This window comes from Anas platyrhynchos, chromosome 8 (genome assembly GCF_047663525.1).
Source record: "Anas platyrhynchos isolate ZD024472 breed Pekin duck chromosome 8, IASCAAS_PekinDuck_T2T, whole genome shotgun sequence".
Classification (NCBI taxonomy): domain Eukaryota; kingdom Metazoa; phylum Chordata; class Aves; order Anseriformes; family Anatidae; genus Anas; species Anas platyrhynchos.
In genome coordinates this window covers 3,141,026-3,162,720 of record NC_092594.1, presented here as the reverse complement: position 1 = coordinate 3,162,720, position 21,695 = coordinate 3,141,026, and the positions used below count along the sequence as shown (strand labels likewise).

Here is a 21,695-nt window from a genome sequence, read left to right as displayed (position 1 = left end):
TATCAAAAGCCATTCAATGAACACTTAATTGTAACACTGAAAATTTCCTACTGATTTCACTGAATTGCTATTTCATTCATTATTGGACATGGCATTTTGGGAGTCTTTTCAGTTCCTTTTGGCAAGATGTTGTTGAGGTGCTTGCTATTTTTATATTTCAATATTTAAGTAAAATTGCCATAAACTGTGAGGTAACTTAAATATGTTAGTAGAGTTTTTCAGATTTTCTTGATTTTCTACTCCTTTTGTCAGAAATACCCTTCTTTAAAAATACTATAAAATATATTTTGAACAGCAACGAAATTCATAATTAAGGTAATAAATATTCAAAATAACACATTTTCACTTTTATGAACAAAAATACTTTTCCTTAATGACCAATTTAAGTATTATCACTAGAATTTAATTGAAATAAGTGTAATAGAATTACCATGGAATATTATATATAAGAAAGAAAAAATTACTCCTCGATAGTTCATTATTACCATGAGAACTGCATTACTTGATAAAAGAAATTCCTAATTTCTCAGTGATACTTCATACAATTAGCATTTTGGTCCACATACATAAAAGACAATCAGAATCAGAAAAATAATTCCTCTCTTTAAGCTAATTTATTTTTATCAGGTTTCTCAAAGTCAGTGCGTGCATTCTGAGGGCAGACTTTGCATCATGGCTGCAAAGTGGGTGGGTACCAATTACCCTGCTTGCGTAATGGAAGTTAAGGTTGACACTTAACGATACTTCAGACTTTTAGTTTTGGTAGCTAATACTGAGCTAGTGCTGATTTTTGGAGATGCTGAACATCAACTTTTTCTAACAAAAGCCAGCAACATGAGCAATAAAGATGGAGGCTGCCTGATGTAAATCTAGTGCAGTGCTCATGATGGATTTTTGCTGTGTTTTCAAAAAAAAAAATCATGCTTCACTCCACTAAATTAGATATAATGCTAATTTTGTTGTGTTCCAGATGGGAAAGTGGCATATCTGTCTTAATGCTGGTATTACAGGTCTAAAGACAGTGCAGTTGGAGTGGGCTCTCAGGTGTCATAGCAAGATTTGTATCATGGACAGTGCCAAACTGATTCCAGTCTACTTCTGACTATTGTTTTTTTCACACTGATTAACCAAAAATGACTTAAATAGAAAAGCCCGTCTGAACTTTTTAGAAAGAACCTTTGTATCTCCCCAATGAGTTGTAAGTCTCTTAGATTTAAAGTTGCTATCTTTTATAATTTTCCATCTCAGTTCCTTTTGTATAAAGTAGGGTAGGTAATTATCTAAAATACGTTGGCGCAAATTTTGAGGGGTATGACTAACCTTAAGAGGAGTTACTCTTGACATTTTTTAGGGTAGCACAGATCAGAGTATGGAATTAGAGAGTCATTGAGATTGGAAAAGCCCTCTAAGATCATCTAGTCTAACCTTTTACCTAGCACTACCAAGTCCACCGTTAAACCATGCCAGTAAGCACCACATCTACACATTTTTTGAATACCTTCAGGGATGGTGACTCAACTACTACCCTGGCCAGCATGTTCCAATGCTTCACAACCCTTTTGGTGAAGAATTTTTTCCTAAATGTTTTCTTAATTTTCCTGAATATAGCTCAGACTTTCATCAAAAAAGAAAACTTCATCCTGCTATAGAGAAAACCAAAAATGTACAGCTGTGGGATCAAATCTGACAAGAAACAGTAAACTTACTGAGCTTTTTCATGCAGTCTCGAAGCCTGGTTTCTAAACTGAGCACCCGCTGGTGTAGTTCCTCATAGTCATAAGCACCAATCTCTTCTTGAATCCCAGTGAGTACAGTAGACAGATTCCTAATTTCTTCCTTGAACTGGGTGATTAGTTTGGCATCAGTTTTGTATTGTTCCAGAACTGGGATCAGTGGCAGGAGCTCATCCATCTTTTCTTTCAACTCCTGTTAAAGGTAATCAAATGCGTATTAGAGCAGTTTAAAGGAATTAAATCCTCTTATTCCCTGTTATGTAATATTTATGCCTGATTATTAAAATGACTCAAAAATGACTATTGATTTTAGTTAGAGCTATTATTTCAGTGTACTGTGAAAGTCTTAGAAATCTCAGAATTAATGGCAGTAAGCAGTAGACAAAATGTGTGAGATGATAGTTTATTTCTACTGAGGTATATGATTACCTTCCAGTGATCTGAACCAGACCTGTTGAGGGTCTGACTTTCCATCCAGAGGATATAAACCCCCATGGACTGTATCTTCCTGAGAAAAGGTGATTAGACCTGAACACCTGGTGACAGTCAAAAACATCACACCTGATCTATAGTGGGTAAGCTGTTCATTTTTATTTCACTCCTTAGAAATACTGAGTTCATTTTTTCCTAAATATCTGTTGGACCCTGTTTAGTTCTGATCTGGACACAGTGATATATACCTCTTTCTTCTGAAGTGAAAAATCCATGGTTCTTAAACTGTTTTGTACTTGTGGTACTTCTACATCACTAGGTGCCTTTGAACTTCCTCAGGCGTTCTTTGTTCTGGACTGTAGCAAATCATTTTATTGCTATGTGCAATTGGTATTTTGTCACCACTCCTGTTCCTAAATATCAATTAAGGAAAGCAAGGCTCCACTTGGGAATTCTTGGTTGCCCCTTTCTCAGACTTTTGTCATGTACATTGAGAATTTCTCTTTGTAACTTATAATGACTGCTTATATTTTGTTTTTGTAATAATTCTTTTAAATGCAGTAAACTTAATCTTTACTAAATTAGTCTAGATTGAGGTTATTTTTTTCTTTCTTTTTATTTTTATTTTATTATTATTTTTTTTCTGTAGATAACCTCAATAATCCTTGCAATCAAAAGGTTTTGCTTTATGAAAAGCTTGTAGGTTTGCCCTTGATTTGCATATCTGTTTATATTTTGAGAAAACAGCAGGACTTCTGTGAGCAAATGCCAGAGGCATGAGGAGATGCAAGCCTGGACAAAACAAGAAAAAGGGTGGAAATAGAGACTTGTTAGGCACTAATATTAGGTGATAGTAGAGACTGAGAATGGATGAGGACACACAGGGAGAGGCTATTGAAGAGATTAGAAAATGGAGTCCTGAAGGAATAGATGGAATAGTCAGCAGATTAAAAGGGAAAGCAGAAGAGAACTAAATGGATGCCCAAGCACAAAGAAGAGGTGCAGAAGCAAATGTGGTCATTAGTTAGTATAGTCAATGAGATGCACGGAGATACGTACAGTTTGTTACATCACTCGTATAAATGGATGCAATAAGCATGGTAAAACATTTTCAAAATAAATAACATAATGTCAAACAGAATGCTTTTCTACTGAGGAGATGTGAAAGAAGCTGATAGTCAGGGTTGGCATTAGATTTGCTTGAAGATCTGCCTCTGAGTTTTTACCTCTCAAACGTGTTCTAGAACAGCTTGAGAGTTTTACGTCTCTTCAGTGCTCAGCTCATCCATGCAGTTTTAACAATGGTTTTCATATTGGAATTATTATTTGCTCAAAATAAAGGCCTATATGTGGAGTTGGAAAGAATAGTTTGCATGCAGGTTATCTTAATATCTAGGAAGTGGCATTTTAAATTACAAAGAGATATGTTGTTATAAATGGATTAGAAACCATCAGAAGTTTTCTTTGTATCTTTGGCTCTGTCCTCAAAGGGTCTTCCAATTATAGAATATTAGCAGAATTATTGAGGTGGACAGGAAGAAATGAAGAGTTTTTGTCTACAGTTAAAACTATTTTTTATTTGACTATCCTTATTAAAAATTCATCTTGAGCCTAATATATCTGTAAAAAACAAACAGTTGTGTCTTTCTTGATAACGAGACTAGGTTTTGTGATGTGGAATGCACAAAAAGCCAAAAGTTTATATTTGATTTTGAAATGATGAACTTAGGCTTTGGTTCTAGGGGCAGTAAGCAGTCAAAAATCATGGGTAAATCATGGATGGAAAAACAAAACTCAGCAAGATGATGAGTTTAGGAGAATTAGTGGAGGTAACTTATTCCTGACAGAATTTATGTCAGATGAGGTATCATTTGAGCAAACTGCTGTAACTTTTTTGGGGGGGACCAAATATCTTTTGCCTGGCATGAATGCTGATTTGACAGAAATATGACCATATTCTCAAGTGTGACCTGGATCAAATTTGTTCTATTTGGCTCTCAGAAACATGGAACCATAGCATAAAACATCCCGCTTCAGTAAATGATATAAAGATGTTTTTGGCGTTTTCATGAAAAACAAAACAAAACCAAAACCATAGTGTTTGCTGACGTTCCTAACTTGTTGCTGTGATCCGTGGCACAGGAACTAAATTGTACTGCAAAATGAATGGGTGGTAGGCATATTCTGGTGCTTTGCACCTGCTGGTGTGAGGGGTTTTGTTATATCAAGAAGTTCCTGTGTCTCAGGTAAGATAAAGCACTGGAATTTTAGTAGGCTGAATTTCAGAAAGCCAGCAGCATGTTGTGTGATGTTGACCTTCTAAATTCCTCTATCATTTGATTGGCTGGAAATCTGCTTTATGCTCCTGGCAAACTATCAAACTGAGGTTAAATGTCTGACCAATATAAATGCTGAATATTTAAAAGGTTAGAATACTGCAGGAGTCTGCTACCTTTGACATCACATATCAGACAGTCAAATTTTGATATTTTGTTCAAGAAAAACTATTATGAGGATAAAGAATATATAATGGCATTATAGAAATGTGTTGTAGCAATGAGTGATAAAAGGAAAAATTGCAGAGCTTTACTACCTGAAAATTACTAGAAGAATGTGTTCAGCCTCCTATATGAAGAGTGATGACAAAGAATAATGTTTGGTAGTCAGATCATTAAAGTATTTAATTCCTGATGCTATTAAGTCCAGAATATTCAGTGTCTCTGGAAAATAAATTAGCTATGTAATTGTTTAGGTATGTAACTTTAATGCTGATTAGAAAAGTATGTCCATTTTGTGTTTCATGAAGGGTTTAAATATAAATTTTGTTAATGTAAGCTTTGTAATATATTTTTTAGATTCTACCTTGCTGTCTTGCAACCTGAAATACTGTTTATCAGACTTGATATTTGAAGAACTTAACTATGTTTTTGTAAATTTTTCTCCTTAAAAGTACTTCAGATAGGTGTTTTTTTTTTCCTCTCAGAATACACAAAGCTGTTTTGTAATCTTTGCAACTCTCCTTCCTCACAAAAAGATTGGCTTGTGTTTTTTTCTTGTCATTAAAATTCCTTAGAAGTCTTTTTTTAATCATACAGATGCGACTGGGAATGATTGCCCTCCTCCCCTATCCCAAACTCAGAATAGCAAACCTTCAGACACGAAATTAGATCTTAATTCTACTGGATAAAAATTACAACAACCTGATTTATTATAGGCTTTCTTCCCTTCAACTGCAGTGAATGTCAGGCAGCAGTAAAAGTGCAGAACTCTCTAGTTACTTGCTATTAATTCCATTGGATCTGCCCATTTATCACTGGAGCTTGAATGAATATAAATTTCTCAGTATGACATGTACAATGATACAGGAAAAACAGGAATCTGTTTCTAGTGACATATCTCCAATATCTTAATAATTAATGGTTACTTCCTAGTACAATTAAATTGAACAGAGCAAAAGATTATTATCATAAAGGAAATCTTATTACGCTTTTCATTTTAATGTTGCTCTTGTATGAACATTTCAAGCTGAGATCTTAGCAGTCCATGCATTGCTGCTTAGTACATCGCTTCCAGCAGGCTTTCAAAGTTATTGTTAAAATAAAACCTACTTGAAAATGCTTTGTCATTAATGTCTTCCGATCATCTTCAATTTGCCGAAACTTGGCCTTCAGCCCTTTCATTTGTGTTTCCATTTTTAAAACATACTGGAAATCCCTCTGAGTCCGTAGATTTAAAACTTCAATAGATTGGGACATATTCTGAACCTGTTAAAGAAGAACACTCTCTAAATGCACTTTTTGTTGCTTTACTTTTTTTTTTTTTTTTTTTTCCCTGCTCAGATAGTTAAATGTCAGGCAATAAAATGTACTTATGTCAAGGCTTTAGCTGTGAGCCATTTATACCACAGTATAGGTTTTAAATTCCATAACTGCATGACAGTACAAAAATTGGGGAACAGCGCTAACAGAGGGCTAGCGGGACTGAGATCTTAGAGCCACTTAGTATTTGGATAGTTTCTTTGAGGTAGAGAGGGGGATCCTTTCAGCACCATTTTCAATGGGCTGGAAAAATGCTGTTAATTGTTAGAGGCTACTTTGTCTTTTGTAGTAGATGCTGCCTGTTCTTCAGGATGCTCCATGCACCATGTGTTTCCTCCTCCACTTGAGGAACAGGACTAAGATTAGGAGAAAATTTCTGGGCTGTTACGAAGAGTGTGATTTTCATGCCTAGTAGGCATTGGTATAATAATTCACTATAAGGAATACATGAGACTGTCCAGAGATAAGCTGGGATGGGGCCATCATTAAATTGGGATTTGCTTGTGGTTTTACAAGTATAAAATTAGAAACTTCAGCCAATTGTTTTAATAGTAGAAAATCATTTTTTATAGATAAGTGACTGTTCAGGAAACTGTAGTACTGCAAGTGACCTCATTTAGCACTTTCACTAAAATGAGGCAAGGACTTTTCATCTGGAGTTAATTATATATCTATATAATATATATGGATATATATATCTATATATAGATAATTATAATTATCTAGCAGTGCCTATTATAAAAGCAATGTTTTTCCCAGTCATAAACATGACACATTTTGCAAATGCAGTTATTATTTGACAGTAAGTGTTCCGTCCACTAAAACGGGAAAAAAGTGGACTATGAAAAAAAAAAAAAAGAATATTAAGTGCTGTATTGAAGTTTTGTCTCAAAAAAAAAAAATTGACCTTCCTAATAAACCACAAAAGTAGCAGTACTCCTGTTGTCTGCAAGAGCATGTAAAATTTAAACTAATATTTGTATTTGAAATTAATATGTTGTAACCTACAGACTGCGGGGATTCAGAAAAATATATACTTAAAATAGTACAAATCAGCTTTTGGACGGTTACCATTGGCAGTTCCTAGAAGTATTTTTAAGTGAAAAAGTAACGTTTTTATTTCTTCTTTGCTTTCCAACTGTTGAGCAAGCAAGTAGTTCTTCGGTTTTGTGGTGACACACATGGTCCACAGGTCTGTAGGTATTTTTGTTGACACACAAAGCCACAGGTTTTTCTCTGTGACTTCATTTTGTACCTGTTCTCAAGCTGCATCTGCTGAGTACCATGAAATCTGTAGGAATGGTGAGTAAGAGGGCAGGCTTGTTGTTAAAGATGAAAAACATTAATTAGGCTTAAAAATTACTGGCTGTTTGGCGGTCATAGCTAACACGTTTACTGAATTAGGTCTTATCCTGAATTTTGATCGTTCCTACCTCCTGTCATAGATGGTAAGTGGAAAGCCAACTAATTGAGTTTGGCTGGGATTTTTATCAGTTTTGGAACAATATGAAGGTGGTGTGAACCCCATTCTAGGAGACTCTACCCTCACCAACGTATTTAGCTTGGAAAAATTCTGATGTTTTATTTCCTTGGGACCCTGAGATGGAAAAATAGCTCATTAAAACCTGTTAATATATTCTGTGGAGGAGAGGGCAAGGAGAAATAACTGAAGATGGGTATCAGGAGCAAACATGACTGCCTGTCCTCCCATCTCCTTTACATTTCTACTTTCTACATTTCTACTTTTCTCCTTTACATTTTACATAAGTTGAAAAATTTTCTTCTGAGAAAGGGATTGTTTTTGGGAAGTTTCTAAAACTACTTAGTTACATGTCATGCTATGGACTCTGTCAAAAACTGAAATTAAGTCCCTCCTGAAGTTCATGGAGGTTTATGAAGGGAACATCTGCTGGATTTAGCATTGGAGTGATTTTTCTATAGCTGAAAAAATACTGAAAATTGTATGCTGAAAAATGCATTTTTTTGGGGGGGGTCTACATTTTATGTTGCTTTCTGCTGTTGCTGTTCAAATGCTCTGTCTCAGTCCCTCAGGGTATGAACTACTAGCTGTTACACAGTAACTATAAACTTGGTTACCTACACAGGGAATGCAGAATAATAGTTTGTGTTTTCATGGTTGCAGTGTTTTTTTCGGTTCATACAAAATAACAGTTTACCAATTTTAATATATAAACAAGAGTGGATAATAGTGGGAATAAGAATTGGGTTGTTTAGACAAAATTTGCACCACCGGAGAATGAAATAAATAGTATTAACTGAGGAAATAAGAAATAAAAATAACTTAGAATTGTTTCTCATCTGTACGGTCTGCTTTGATGGTGCTGTCATGTCTGTATCTCATTATTTGCTGATAAGAGACAAGGAATGACCTTCAAGAGACTTACATGTTTGAAGCAGGAGCTGTAGTTTAAATCCCACAACAACGAGGAAGTTTAAGGTGGGATTTGTAACTGTTTTGACACAGGGAAAGTCAGTCCTGTATGTGTGTAAGAAAGGGTTTGGGGAATGAGCAAGAGAAAACGCAACTTCAGTTTGCTAGATAAGTGGCTTGGGTTGACAGAGGTGTGCTATGAGGGAAACAGACAAATTACGATAAGTGGTGAAAACACAGGTAGGGGATATACCCTGAAGGAATGTTTTTATAGATAACGCTTCAGGGCACCATTATATATTAAACTTAGAGAGGCAGGAGTGGATTTCCAGGGAAGTTCAGTGATCAAAAGGAGAAATTCATTGGGAAGACTTACCTTCTCTAGCAGCTGTCTAAGTTGTCTGCTCTTGGCATCTCTTGAACATAGGTTTTGTTCAGGTGCAACAACAGTACAAATGCAACGGCCATCAGGATCCTGGGCTGAACTATAAACTTGCCACCCTTCCTTGGGGCTAATCTGAGTCTGTAACACAACAACAACAATAAAAATAAAGGGAACAGAATAGATTTAATTGCTGTTTGAAAACACCACCTATTTTTCTTTATTGTTTGCATTATATATTTGCAGTGAGGTTCCTCCTAGTCATCACTCATTATCCTCTTAACTAATTAGGCTGGTGATTTTGCACAGTTTTGCCATGTTGCACATCTGCAGCAGAGTCTCTGAGCATTGTTTCCAGTGTGGGTGAGAGCAGTTTCCTGTTAGTGATTCAGCACAAGTGGTTGATGTAATTCTTTGCAGAGGGACGGTAAGGCTTTTCATTAACAGAGAACAAATATGTCCTTTCAGCTTGAATGACTTTTACTTTAGACTAATGGAAACAACAAAGACAGAAAAGAACAAATACAAAATCCCAAAGAGAAAGCACAGTCTGTGTGACTCACGCAATAGGGAATTGGCTGGGAAGCGGTTCTGGAGGTGTGTTAGCAGGTTTGCAGCACAGAAAACTCTTCTTGGTTGACTTCAGCTACACGTACACCAAAGGGAAGACAGGGGCAGTACTGAAAAGTACTAGGTTAGTTTAGATGATCGGGGGTGATGGCAGGCATGGCACAGGGCAGGAAAGGCATCACACTGTCCTTTACTGGCACAGAATTTTAGGAATTCCGAACCTGTTCTTTTTCAGCAACCACCACCACAAACAAGAGCAAAGTAAAAAACTGTATTTCAGAGCAGGCCAACACTACACTGCCTTTAAAACTCATGTGATACCTTGCAAGAGTAGGTAACTGTCTGCTTAATGGGATTTATAGAAATGCACAGCATCAGAACGAGACAAAGCACCATAATCAGATGATCGAACAAATTCAGGTGAGGGAATGAAAACTAATTGGCACCAGAAATATTTTGACTGTTTTCAGGCTGTAATTTCAAGCTAATATTCTGCATTATTCTTTTCTAATAATACTATATTGGCTGCTGAATTTTACAGTGCAGTTGCTAATGGATGACACTGAAATATTTTTGGTCTGGATAAAGTTGGAATAAATTAATTTTATTCTGAAATTCTACTCGGTGTCAGCACAAAGAGTGATTGTTAAAATTGGCAAGCTTTGATATTGATGCTTAGTGAGGAGTAAGTTGCATAGTTCCGTGCCTCAGAAAAGGTGCAGTATCTCTGTAGACTGAGGTCAGACGGGAAGGTAGCAATATTTTTCTGAGTATCAGCGCAATGTTAGAGAAGAGCATAGACTTTTTGTCCCCCACAGTGTCTATTTTGAAGAAGTCATTGAAGACAGCAGTGACCTCTTTTACTGTGGAGTTAACTAAAACAATTCAGAACTGTATTGTTCCCTTGTTTTGGAAGGAAGAATAAGGTATCATAGCGTAGATGACTAAACAGAGGACAGTCAAACCTGGGTTTGACAGAAAGGCATATCCAAAGGTCAGTGCTAAATTGTTGTGCTCTTGCAGCCTTAATTTTTAGGGCACAGGTGATCTAGTTTAACACATGGAGAAGAATAAAATCTAACCAAACTTACAACTGGAGAGATAATTTAAATTAGATTTGAGCAGCTACTAAAATGGCAAGCTAGAACAATTGAAACCTTATAGCTGGTGACCCTTTGAAGTGTAAGCTCTGTTCACAAGTTTCCATGCTGCTCTGTAGAAAGGCTGCCCAGTGTGCCCATACAAGAGCAACCTCTTGTTGAAGTTCAGGAGCCTAAAGCTTGCAATCATAATTCCTACAGAACAGAAATACTCCGTATAGTTTATGAATAAACTGTGATATTTGCGATACCTGCTATTTTTGGTTGATAGCAACAGATTTTACTGCATTCAAGTGAATAGAGTTCTCTGCAGTTGAGAATGGATGCGATAGCAGGATTGTGCATGGTCTGTAGTAAAGCAATTACAGTCCACGCTGTGTTGTCAAAGGTATTTGTATATGCTAACAATATGTATTGGTGTGTTTTGTCTGAGAAAATAATGTTTATTGATTAATTTGGCTGATATTTTCTTATGGCACTTAACGTATATCTTGATTTAAAAAAAAATAAAAAATGCAGTAGCTATTTGGGAAAATATTTTTCACAGTGAAAGACCTTCAGGCATAATATGAATGCGTTGTGATGGGCTGCCCATGCAGAAATGAGTGCTGAGACACCAGCTCCAGTGTGGGCTACATTTTTTTTTCTGGTATTCTTTGTTACCTGTGTGCATGCTATTGGGGTACCTTTGTTAACTAGGATGGGTAATACGAATAATTACAGAGAAAAATAAGCATGTGCAGGTAGGTGCACTTAGCTTTTTTTTTCTCTCTCTCTTTTTTTTTTTTTTTTTAATTTTCTTTGTCATTTAATGCCTATCTCAAGCAGAAACTGCTGTGCCACATGGAAAGAGCTAGAATGCATCAAAACCTTTTGAAAGCTGCTGAATCTAGTCTCCAAACGCAGGCTTACTGCTGACAGGCCTTAGTCAACAAACGAGAAAAGAAATAACGAGTGGTGAACAGCAGCAATGAAGACAAATCATTCTAGTTCTTGGAAATCTGGGGAAAACAGAAGAGTCTCTACAAAGAGCCATATTAATCTGCCTTGGCAGGCTGCTGAGTTACAGTCACTTTACTTACCTTACAAAGATTAATTTTTTTCACTTGCACTCACATTCTGATAAAGCTGCTATAGCTGCCTCCATTGTTACTAGTAATTGGGCAAATGGAAACACGTATACTCAGTATCAGTGCTTAAATAGAACAATACTTGTCAGTCGTAGGATTTTGGTCCTGGGAGTGAAACGTTGCTGAAGAGGGGGGTCTTTCCCCTGACCCTACATTTCTTCCAGCAAGGGGAGGAGAAAATGTTAATAAAGATGGGGAGGTTTTGCTCTTTTTTCCTGGTGCAAGATGTGCAATTTTTGAGCTGTGTATAGGAGAGAACTTCTGGAGAACCGCTTGCGCAGCACTGTTCACTAGAGAAGCTGCCAGGGGATGACACTAACTTGACAGCTAACTTTAATTGACTGCTGCCAATTAAAAAACAGGTAGTGATGACCACAGCATCGCTGAGCACCTGGGCCATAAAGTCTCAGCTAGAAGCTGAAGTTTAGAAAAAGGCAGCAGAGTTGTGGTGCTAGTTCTATAACAACACGCCACCTGATTGAAGATGGTATTTTTTCCACTTGGCAGATGTTGCCAAGCTCAGATAATCGGGTTTTTGTGCTTGTGTCCCCAGCTCTCCAGGCACTCCTGCTAGCCCTCTTGAAACCCAAAATGTGCATATAACTCCAATGTTTGAGTTTGAAGAGCATTACTAAAATAATACTCAGGAGGCATTTGTAACATCAGTGTTCCGATGAAGCCAAGGGAGGCATGGCAGTTTACACTACCTGGAATTTGAAAATGACAATATATATAATCATATATTAGTGTGTAAATATACATATGCCTACATGTTGCAACAACAAGTGTGCACCTCTTTGCCACTCAATTGCAACCTTAAACTTGGATTTAAATTAGATAGGGAACCTTATTTCTTATAATATCACATTGCCACAAGAACTAGCAAACTGTATTGTAGGTCAGTGGGCATAAACTCCATTTATAGAAAACAAACTGGAGCTTTTCCTTGTCTTTTCACCTTGATGCTCTAAAACTTATAAGAATTGTTTCTTACAATATAATTAAATTTAAAGTAGTGGTATTTAAAGTCTAAACGAAGTGACTTTCTGCAGTAATGCTTTTCCTGTGTGCATATATTCAATTAATTAAATGTTGATTAGTTAATGCATTTTTATTTACAACTGAAAAATTAAGTTCTGTATATTGTGCTCTACTGTACAAACAGTTAACTATATCTTTTACATAACACACTATCATACAAACATCTGACTGCAGTTATAATAAAATTGTTTTACTAACCATCTAGAAAAAATGTGTTCTAGTTTAACTTACAGATAACTTATAACTAGGATAGTGTTCCTAGCTAAACTATTACTTTAATTTTTACACTTTTCATTAATAGCTAATCACAGCTTTTCTGTAGGTCTTAATTAACAGAGGCTGTTGGATATGAGCATCAAACATACAAGCTGATATTTGTTATTTGTACAATTACCTTTCTAAAGTTCTGATACCCAGCTTCCTAGTACCAATTTTATTTTATCAGCTATTTATTTGCTTAACCATGCTCCAATAAAGGAAAAAATAAGAAAGGATCAGGCTCCTTGAATATTGTAGTCAATAGCTTATGTATAGCACTAATCAGACAAAAATTAAAAAGAAATCTTCTGATACCTGTTTTCCTTAATAATGCAGTACATTTTTTTTTTTCTGGAGCAGTAAACAGGCAAAATATCGAAGCAAAAGAAATGGCATTGCTGTGCTATTTTTAGCATTTCACCCTCAAGATGAAGGCATTTGTTCTTAAATATTTAAGGATGCTATTTTAAAATCTTTTCTTTCATAGTAAGACCACAACATGCTCACCAATGTGCAGATTTATGATGCCCAAAAAGAAGCATGCATTAAGTGATGATAGGAAGATTAGTACTCTAAAAAGATTCACAGAGAGGCAACAGAGTAAAGCTTTTGCTGGCACTTATATTTGCTCAGCATTCAGATGGATTGCAACACATCACAGCTACTTACTGAAGTGGGTAGTCTGGTGGTATTTAGTCCTACCAGAGATGGGAGAGTTTGGGACATCCAGTTAGAGATCATTGCCACGGTACTAAGAACAGCACCAAGCTTCAGCAGTGGAGGGCTCATTGCTGTGGAGCTAATGAGTTTTCATAGTGACTGATTATCATCCCAGTGCAGGCTGGCGCTGAGAGGAGCACACGACAGCCTCAGCGGGGAAGGAGAGCAAGGTACCCAGATTGAATCATCTGTTAAGAACACTCTTATCTTTATTTGGTCTCTTTCTTTGCTCTTACTAACAATGCTTATCAGTATTTATTTGCTATTTATGACTGTAACACTTATTATAGGACTTGGCAGTCCTTTACATGCTAATAGCCATTGCAGTTTACAGTGGGAGATGGGATGAGTGAATTACCTCTTTATAGGTGCTGGAAAGTTAATTAGCACTTCATTAGTTTAGTCCTTGCAGAATGGACTAAAACAGTACATTTAGTCATCCTGTCTGAAATTCAAAAGCACAATCACAAAACTGAAACAAAGAAAACAAAACAACAAACAAAAAACTCCCTACTCCCCATCGCTGTTTTGGTAGAAATATGCTCAGGTATACTTCAAAAGATGATACAGGAACTATACTTGTCCCGGGGGACAGGGGAAGGGTGAGAGCTGTAAGCATGCCCATGAAAAGACAAAGGCAGGCATTCCCAGAAACCTCCCCAAATACCCCTTGATTTGTTGATCTCACATAAACTACAAACATCGGCAACTTTATAATTTGCAAGGCATGTTAAGATACATGTTAAGATAGTATTTAGTGTTTTGTTTTTATTTTTTTTTACTGTGCATGTTTTACACTGAAAATTTTTGCATTACAGGGCTGGCAGACTCAGTGTGTATTCACTGTTGTTAGGAATAGAAAATAAGTTGTGGGTTGCTCATATAGCATTTGGAGGCTTCTCTTGGCTCTAATCTGCTGTTAAATCTGATGTTCTCTAGTGCTGTAGACTGATCTCCAGGTTCAGTAGCAATTAATCTTTTTCAGAAACTTAGTAACTGTGGGGGAAAAAAGTATATAAATCATTGTGTTGAGGTAGCTTTCCTTTTCTTTCTTTTTTTTTTTTTTTTTTAAAGAGTTATTTTAAAAAGAAGAAATGCTGAGCAGGGATTTCTAATGGCAATTATTTTAGAAAGAACTTGCTTAAAAATTTGCAGAGATGGACTACTGTGTGTGCTTCCTGAGGCAATTATGGATTTAGTTTGTTTCTGAAGTTGTGTCCAAAGGAGTATATTTTTCTTAAAGAACTTTTAAAGTTTGTATGAAGGAAACCTGTAATAAAATGGAAAGGGTTGCATTTTAGAGCAGTGTGCCATCACAAATGCAAACTTCCTATACTTACTGTAAGTATAAACTTATAGTTTACGTGTAAACTTAAACTTGTAGTATCAGTCCTGCAAACAATATTTCAGATTCTTAGGTCTTGTACACCGAAGTCAGGCTAAATTTTCTCTTCCAACATTCATTTGGGATGATTTCAATCTCTTGTTTAACAAAGACACACGGAAAACTAGTTTTTAAAAAAGAAACAGAAAACCACGTGGAGGGCTATTATCTAATCTTACAAGGGGTCTTCAGGCACAAGGATTCAGCAATGGAATGAATTCACAGAGAAATTCCTCGCATCCCAACGTTATATATTTTCTGGGAGTCACACAGTAAGGTGAGCTGCAAAATGTTTCAGGTACTCAAAACAAAAACACGCTGAATTCACTGAAGAGGTGCACTTGAAAACTGAAAGAATGAGTTTATTTGTTTATATGCAGATTCTACACAGAAAAATAAGCTCTTTGCTAATTTCCATATACATATATAGACATGAAAGTAAAAGATCTATCTGAAAAGGATAAGTTAAAGTGTTAAACCTGTTGTAGATTTAATTATCTGATGCATGTTGAATGCACACACTTGTGTGCATTTTGACTTATTTCACATATTTTGGCAAAACTTTTGGGACAAAATAATGTACAAGGGCCATTTTCTCCAAAGAATTCAAATTGCTTTCAGATTATGAGTCAATAGCAAATAATTCTGATGTTTGAATAAGAAAGCGTTGTGATTCTTTTGTTCAGTTTGAAATAAACAAAATCCCAGGGAAAAAAAAAAAAAGAAAAGAGTTGCACTGGATCAGTCTCCTTGATTCATTTAGTTCCTTTTTTTAGCAACAGCCAGCAGCAGATGCTTAATAGAGGAGCGTAAGAGAGCAAACATACTGCAATACTTTTCTTGCTGTAGCCTTCCAGCAAAGTGTGGTGCTTACAAGGCCTGAGGTTGTAACTGTGTTCAGTGGCCTTTCCAGGAAGCTTTCCTCCGTGAATTTCTCATCACTTTTTAACTCATCGGTAACTTGGGGTGGCACATCATCTACTGATATGGAGTTCTGCGGTTTAATTATGTCCTTTGTGAAAAGTATACTTACCAAAAGTTGTGATTAGACTGCAATTTTAAGAAATGCTGTGTTTAATTCCAGTCTGCTATTTTCCAATGAAAAATGCATTTTTGGTAAGCATAACCTTGATCTAATAGCCAGAACATCTTTTGGTTACTTAGTAGAAACGAAAAAAAAATCATCAATGAGACTGAAAGGCTGGTCAGGCGTTACCTCAGCAGAAGGGCAGAGTGAGTGGAGGTGTTTGAGTGTCCAAAATAGAGTTCCTGTACCTATGGAGATACTTTGTGGCTCAAAGTTGGGTTTTGTCCTGTGGAGCAGATGGGCTTGTGTTCAGGCTCCGTTTTTCCCCTCTGAGCATGAGGTTGCTGTGCAAAGTAGTATGGCAGAAGTACAAATAAGATCTTTTTAACATGACTTGAAGGATCAAGCATAACATTTTCTTAGAGCAGCAAGAGACAGAAAATGTAATGGAACATCACTGAATTCAACCTTCAGCATTGACTTTTTTTTTTTCTCTTTCCCATTTTAGGGTGTAGTTACATAAAATGTAAATCACAAATACAGAAAACTAAGGCTATAGAGCAGATATGTGAGTGCCATGTCATCAGAATGTTGAAGACCAGAACAGCAGCGATGTTGGACCTTTAACACCTCTAAAGTTCTACGTAAGATTAGAAGGGAGTGAATTTCAGTCAAGTGCAATTGCCCAGGGCCATGATTTCAGTCAGCCTACAACATAGCATACAATGTAGTATCATGAAGAAATGTAGACAGAAACATAATAATCATTTTTTCTCTAATATGATTATAGGTGCAGAATTCAGATTACAATATCCAGGCCCTAAAAACGGAGAGAAAACATCTGAGACAGTTTTCTTCAACAAGAAAACTTAATGGTCCATGAGAAATCATTAAGACTACTGATGAAGGAACAAGAAAGATCTGCTCTCAAGAGGCCCCTGCATTGTGTAAAGGTATTTACAAACTTTGCAGTGTTAAAACTGTTAGAGCAGCTTGTCAGAGGCTGGGCATTGAGCAGACGGTAGGACACACATTCTAAATGCCTGATAATCCAAGATATGTGTACCAAGTGCATAAGAGAAAAGTAGAGTAAAGCCCTTATGGTATATTAACATGTGCACACCATAGTTATGTAGACATATTATCATGTCCCTATACTTATACATACAATTTATATTTATTCAATAATTTCAATGGTTACTTTTATCTCTGAAATAATGAATATCCTATAAATTTCTTCCCCTTTCCTGTATCCCCATTTGTTCTGAATGACATCGAGAGTCAGTCTCTTTGCTGAATTCTTGCAATTACTTGCCAGCCTGACAATTTCACAAGTAATTATTTTATTTTATTATTATTTTTTTAATTCAGAGCTGAATTATCATTTCTCCATGTTGTATAATTTTCTCATATAGGTTCTTCTGAAGCACTTCAGCATTCTCTCTAGATCTGACTAACCGCAAAAGATTCTGCTGTTCACCAGTTTTATCACCTTTTTTGTTCCCGTGTTCTTTAGAGGTTTAATATGCACACGAATACCCCCAGTTCCAACACATTTCCTAGAACAGTCATGCTACATTTATACCACATTGAGCTGCAGCTGTTTATAGTTTTGTTTTTCTTTTAAACATTTTCTGATCCACAAAAGACCATAGTCTGTCCCTTCCTGACTTAAACCTTTGACGAACTACATTGCAAAGACAGTAACTTTTCTGAAGTTCAGATGAGTAATTACTGCTAATTATCCTTAATCCCATGTATTGTCAGCTCCCACAAAGAATGCTGTTTGTTTGGGGGCACATGATTTTTTCTACAGATGATATGCTGCTTGGCTTTTGTGTATATTCATTATATTCATTACATACAGAATATTCATTAACATATTTTAGAATTTTATTTTCTTCCAACTAGTCTGCCTGCTGAAGTGAAAACCTGCTGATGTGTGGTTCACAGTATTGCTGCTAGATATGTCTTTAAAGGTAGCATACCAGGAGATTCTCCTCTAGTATTCTTTCTGGTTCTATAATTGCAAATTACCATGCAGGTGATATCTGGATTCCCCACGGTGCTGAAGTTAGATCTGCTGTAAGTGCATAAGGGCTTTAAAGCACATTTGCACTGCGGTGCAGTGACGTGATTGCAGATTGTAGAGAGATACGAGTCTCCTAAAGCAACCCTAGCCCAGGGATTGATGGTAGTGTAGCTTACACTGGAAAGCTGCAAAAATGCTTTTCTAGGACCTTAAGTATTTAGAAGCTGTGTCCTATGCTGCTGCTAGACTTTTTTTTTTTTTACATAGGCTACACCTTTCCCCTAAACATGGACTTGACTTGTGCAGCATCAGCATAGGCAATATTTCTTATGCCATGCACCCATTTGTCAAATAGCTACTCCAGAGTGGTATGCAAAGGAACCCATCCATGGGAACAATTAAAATATCATTTTTCCTAAACAGTGGAAGTGCTCACTGGAACTACATTTTATTTGTGTTCTTATTAGAACTGGAGGAATGCTTTAAAAAACCTTTCTGTTAAAGAACAGAAACTTTGAAATAATTTTAGCTTTATTTTGCCATAAACGTTTGGGGAAATTAAAAAATGGCAAGCAAATAGAAAATTTTCATGAGAAACATACTTGCAATCATATATACAAAGACCTTTTCAGAAACCATAGAAAAACTGAAGGGTTGTTCTCATCTAGTTAGATCATAAGTTTTTGTTTTATTTCCTATGTTTCACGGAAGCTCTGTTTTAAAGAAAAAAAAGTGCAATTTCACATTTCCAGTTCTTGATATGCTACTAAGAAATAGTCTTATGAACAAGAGCTAGAAAGCAATAATGCTTCTAAAATCTAAGCACTATTCTTTTAAAACAAGTTACTGGGATTTATTATTATTATTTTACTGGCATAGTAATTTTCTCTTTTTGGAGCCAAATTATCTTAGAGTGAAAGCTAAATTATTTATACAGAATGACTGCACGTGCCATATTTTTATCTTATATGGAACTGTCTAAATCTAACAATTTCAGTGTTGTCAGCTGAGATACTTGTATGCCAGCTTGGTACTATTCATTTATAAATTATTTGCAGTGTAAAAGGTATTACTAAGGATAGCATATGAATGCCCCAATTTATTGCTATTAAATAAGAGGTATAAGGCTTTTCTAGTCTATGATATTCAATTTACTTTGAGTTCCTGTTAGATTTTCATATGGTTTAAACAGGGTCTAATATAAATGAGAATACAGCCCTACTTTATGTTGTCACGTTGAAGTATGATAAACTCTGTATAATAAAAGTAATTAACATCAGTATTAGGAATATTAACAAAGTAAATGTTCTGAGAGTCATAAATATGGGAACACACACACAAATGCATAAAAATGTCTAATTATATCCTGGATGGAGGAAGAGGAATAGTGACTGTAAGAAAGAGGAAATAGCTAATTCAGTAGCAGTCACTTAACCCTCATATCATCTTATAAATGTGTGTGAAAAAATATGTTAGCCTCCCAAACAGTTCTTAGAATTGAAAGCTGTATTCATGGGTAAATGCTACAAAAAAAAAGTTTTATTTGGTATGAAAATATATGACTTCTGTATAAAAGCTTTGCCTAAAACTGCATTTTATGTAGACAGAGATCAAAGTGATTGCACAGTCACGTCTCAGATTTCTTAAATAGTTTCCTTTGAAGCAGAGCAAAGTCAGGAAACTTAAGCCACTCTAAGTTAGTACTTTGACAGGTTAGGTTTAGGAATTAAGCTCATGCATGGAAGTCACAGCTTCCCATGGTACCGTGGTGTTGTTCTGTAGCGTGTACTTTCTTTTTCTTCATGTAATGTATTCTGGTGGTGGCTCAGCAATATGTGGATTTAAAAAAAAAAAGTGCATTAGTCATGTTCCTGAGCACTGGTAATTATTCAAGTGAGGCTAATGTGTGTATAAACCCAAATTCTCAAAATTTGAATAGCAATTACAGTTCTTAGTCCACCTTCAGCTCAGTGAAAGCACATCTTTGCCCTTTCAGTTCAATTCTAGTTCTCTGAATTTAGAAACCCGGGGGAATCCCGAGCTGCTTCATCTAACTCCATTTATGTTCAACAAAAACCTCTGGCTCGGCAGTGTGACTTGTAAGTAGTAATGTCCAGGCTCTTTGCAAGAGTGGATCGAGAGGCGTGTGGCCTTTCTGGAGAACATTCTTACACCAGCCTTGTCTTTGCCTACATACATGGTAGTTACTCTGGTCAGGCATCTCCACTGACGGGAGGAGTATGAGGGGAGGGCTTATGAGAAGTCTGTTCTATCCTTATCCTTATACTGGTGCTCGAGGTGACATTCTTTTTAAAGTAAGTGGCCTTTGTTATCTGTTTGTTTATTTTTCAGGATGCTCTTAGTCCCTTTGAATGAAGGGACATTGTTCTTGGAGAGCATTTTCATTTTCTTTCTCACCTATTCCCTTGTGTTGTGCAGTTAGCAACCCCCAAGTGCACAGAGTAACGAAGCAGTGCGTCTGCAGGGGGCTTAGTGGGTGGTGTGAATTGCTAGAAGTGAGGACTAACATCTACCTAGTCGAGAATGATGAAAGATTGTGCAGAGTCCTTTCCCCCCAGCAAAGGCTGAGAATCTGCATGCTTTGGAAAACCTTGAGGTCCCTCCTCTTGTCGTGAGCGACAGGACACAGGACAACTGGGTGCGATGTGATATGCTCCTGGACCTGGCGTTGCTTGGGCTCAACACAGTACTGCAGTTTAATTCTTTTGAAAACCGCTATGGCTGCATATAAGGATTTATGCATAATCCCTCCTGCGGTAATCCTCTTGCTTAAGGCTTTTAACCACTTGTAATTTTTCCCGTTCTCAAAATACGTGTTATTCTGCTGGGGAGTGAACAAAGCCTCAGTGATGTTGGCAGCTGAGGAAGCTGGCTTTCACAGAAGGTAAATTTAAAAAGGAACTTGGCTCTTCTCAGATATTCAAAGGCTGAAATTCGCTGTGCAGGTAGATCATATAATTCTGGAGTAGGGCTTGTGCCATGAAAATGAGTGAATTTGTTATAATTTAGTAAATTCAGTGTTTTAGATGGTTCTGAATTCACCTGCATGTCAGAAAACAGAGGGAAGGTATTTTCTAAGAACAGCAGTCCATCCCTGTGAAAGTGGCTGGTATAACTGAACCTTCTTCAGGTCGATGTGTGCTTGCAGTGTTTGGCAGTCGGTGATTACAGGGAGCTGGCACTGTTTGCTCAAAGGCAGGAGTGTGGTGGCTAGGGGATCAAAATGGCAAATGTTTAAAGCTTCTATAATCCTATGTACTACAGGATTACAAACATTCGGACTATGAAAATAGTTTAACTGCAAAGAAGGATGGATACAAAGAGGGAATAGATATTTATACTCTATTTTAAGGGAACTCAAAAACCCTGTGTACATTGCAATTTGTGGGTAAGGCACTCTTCCAGTAAAGAGGTCTGACTTGCCATTCTGCAGTTTAATAAGCATAATGTAGAAATGATTGCAACTATACCGTTCTTTTCTGTATTTTACAATAGTCTGTCCTGGCCAAGCAAAAATTCTGTTCTGAGCTTTTGTCTTGCGTTACTACATTCCAAGCCAAGGTTTACGTTTTCTGGCATTGAATACATCACCATATACAGAATAATTTTGTAAAGGCACCAAGAGGTTAAACAATAAATGTAAAGACTATTAAAA

General features: G+C 36.5%; 1 protein-coding gene across 3 annotated transcripts in view; it reads right to left on the bottom strand.

Annotated features, from left to right (window-relative positions):
• Positions 1-760: 760 nt before the first annotated feature.
• The window catches only part of LOC140003111 (noelin-3-like), a 48,991-nt gene continuing 28,056 nt past the window's right edge, over positions 761-21,695 (bottom strand). The window contains exons 1-4 of one of the 3 annotated variants that reach the window (XM_072041927.1): positions 13,526-13,671; positions 8,752-8,898; positions 5,774-5,929; positions 1,135-1,926 (exon numbers count right to left, since the gene is read on the bottom strand). In XM_072041927.1, the coding sequence (XP_071898028.1) occupies positions 1,678-1,926; positions 5,774-5,929; positions 8,752-8,898; positions 13,526-13,645 (672 nt within the window). In that variant the 5' untranslated portion in view covers positions 13,646-13,671 and the 3' untranslated portion in view covers positions 1,135-1,677. Of the gene's footprint in view, positions 1,927-5,773; positions 5,930-8,751; positions 8,899-13,525; positions 13,687-21,695 lie in introns of those variants that run through there. The other 2 variants (XM_072041929.1, XM_072041928.1) reach the window with 2 other exon arrangements.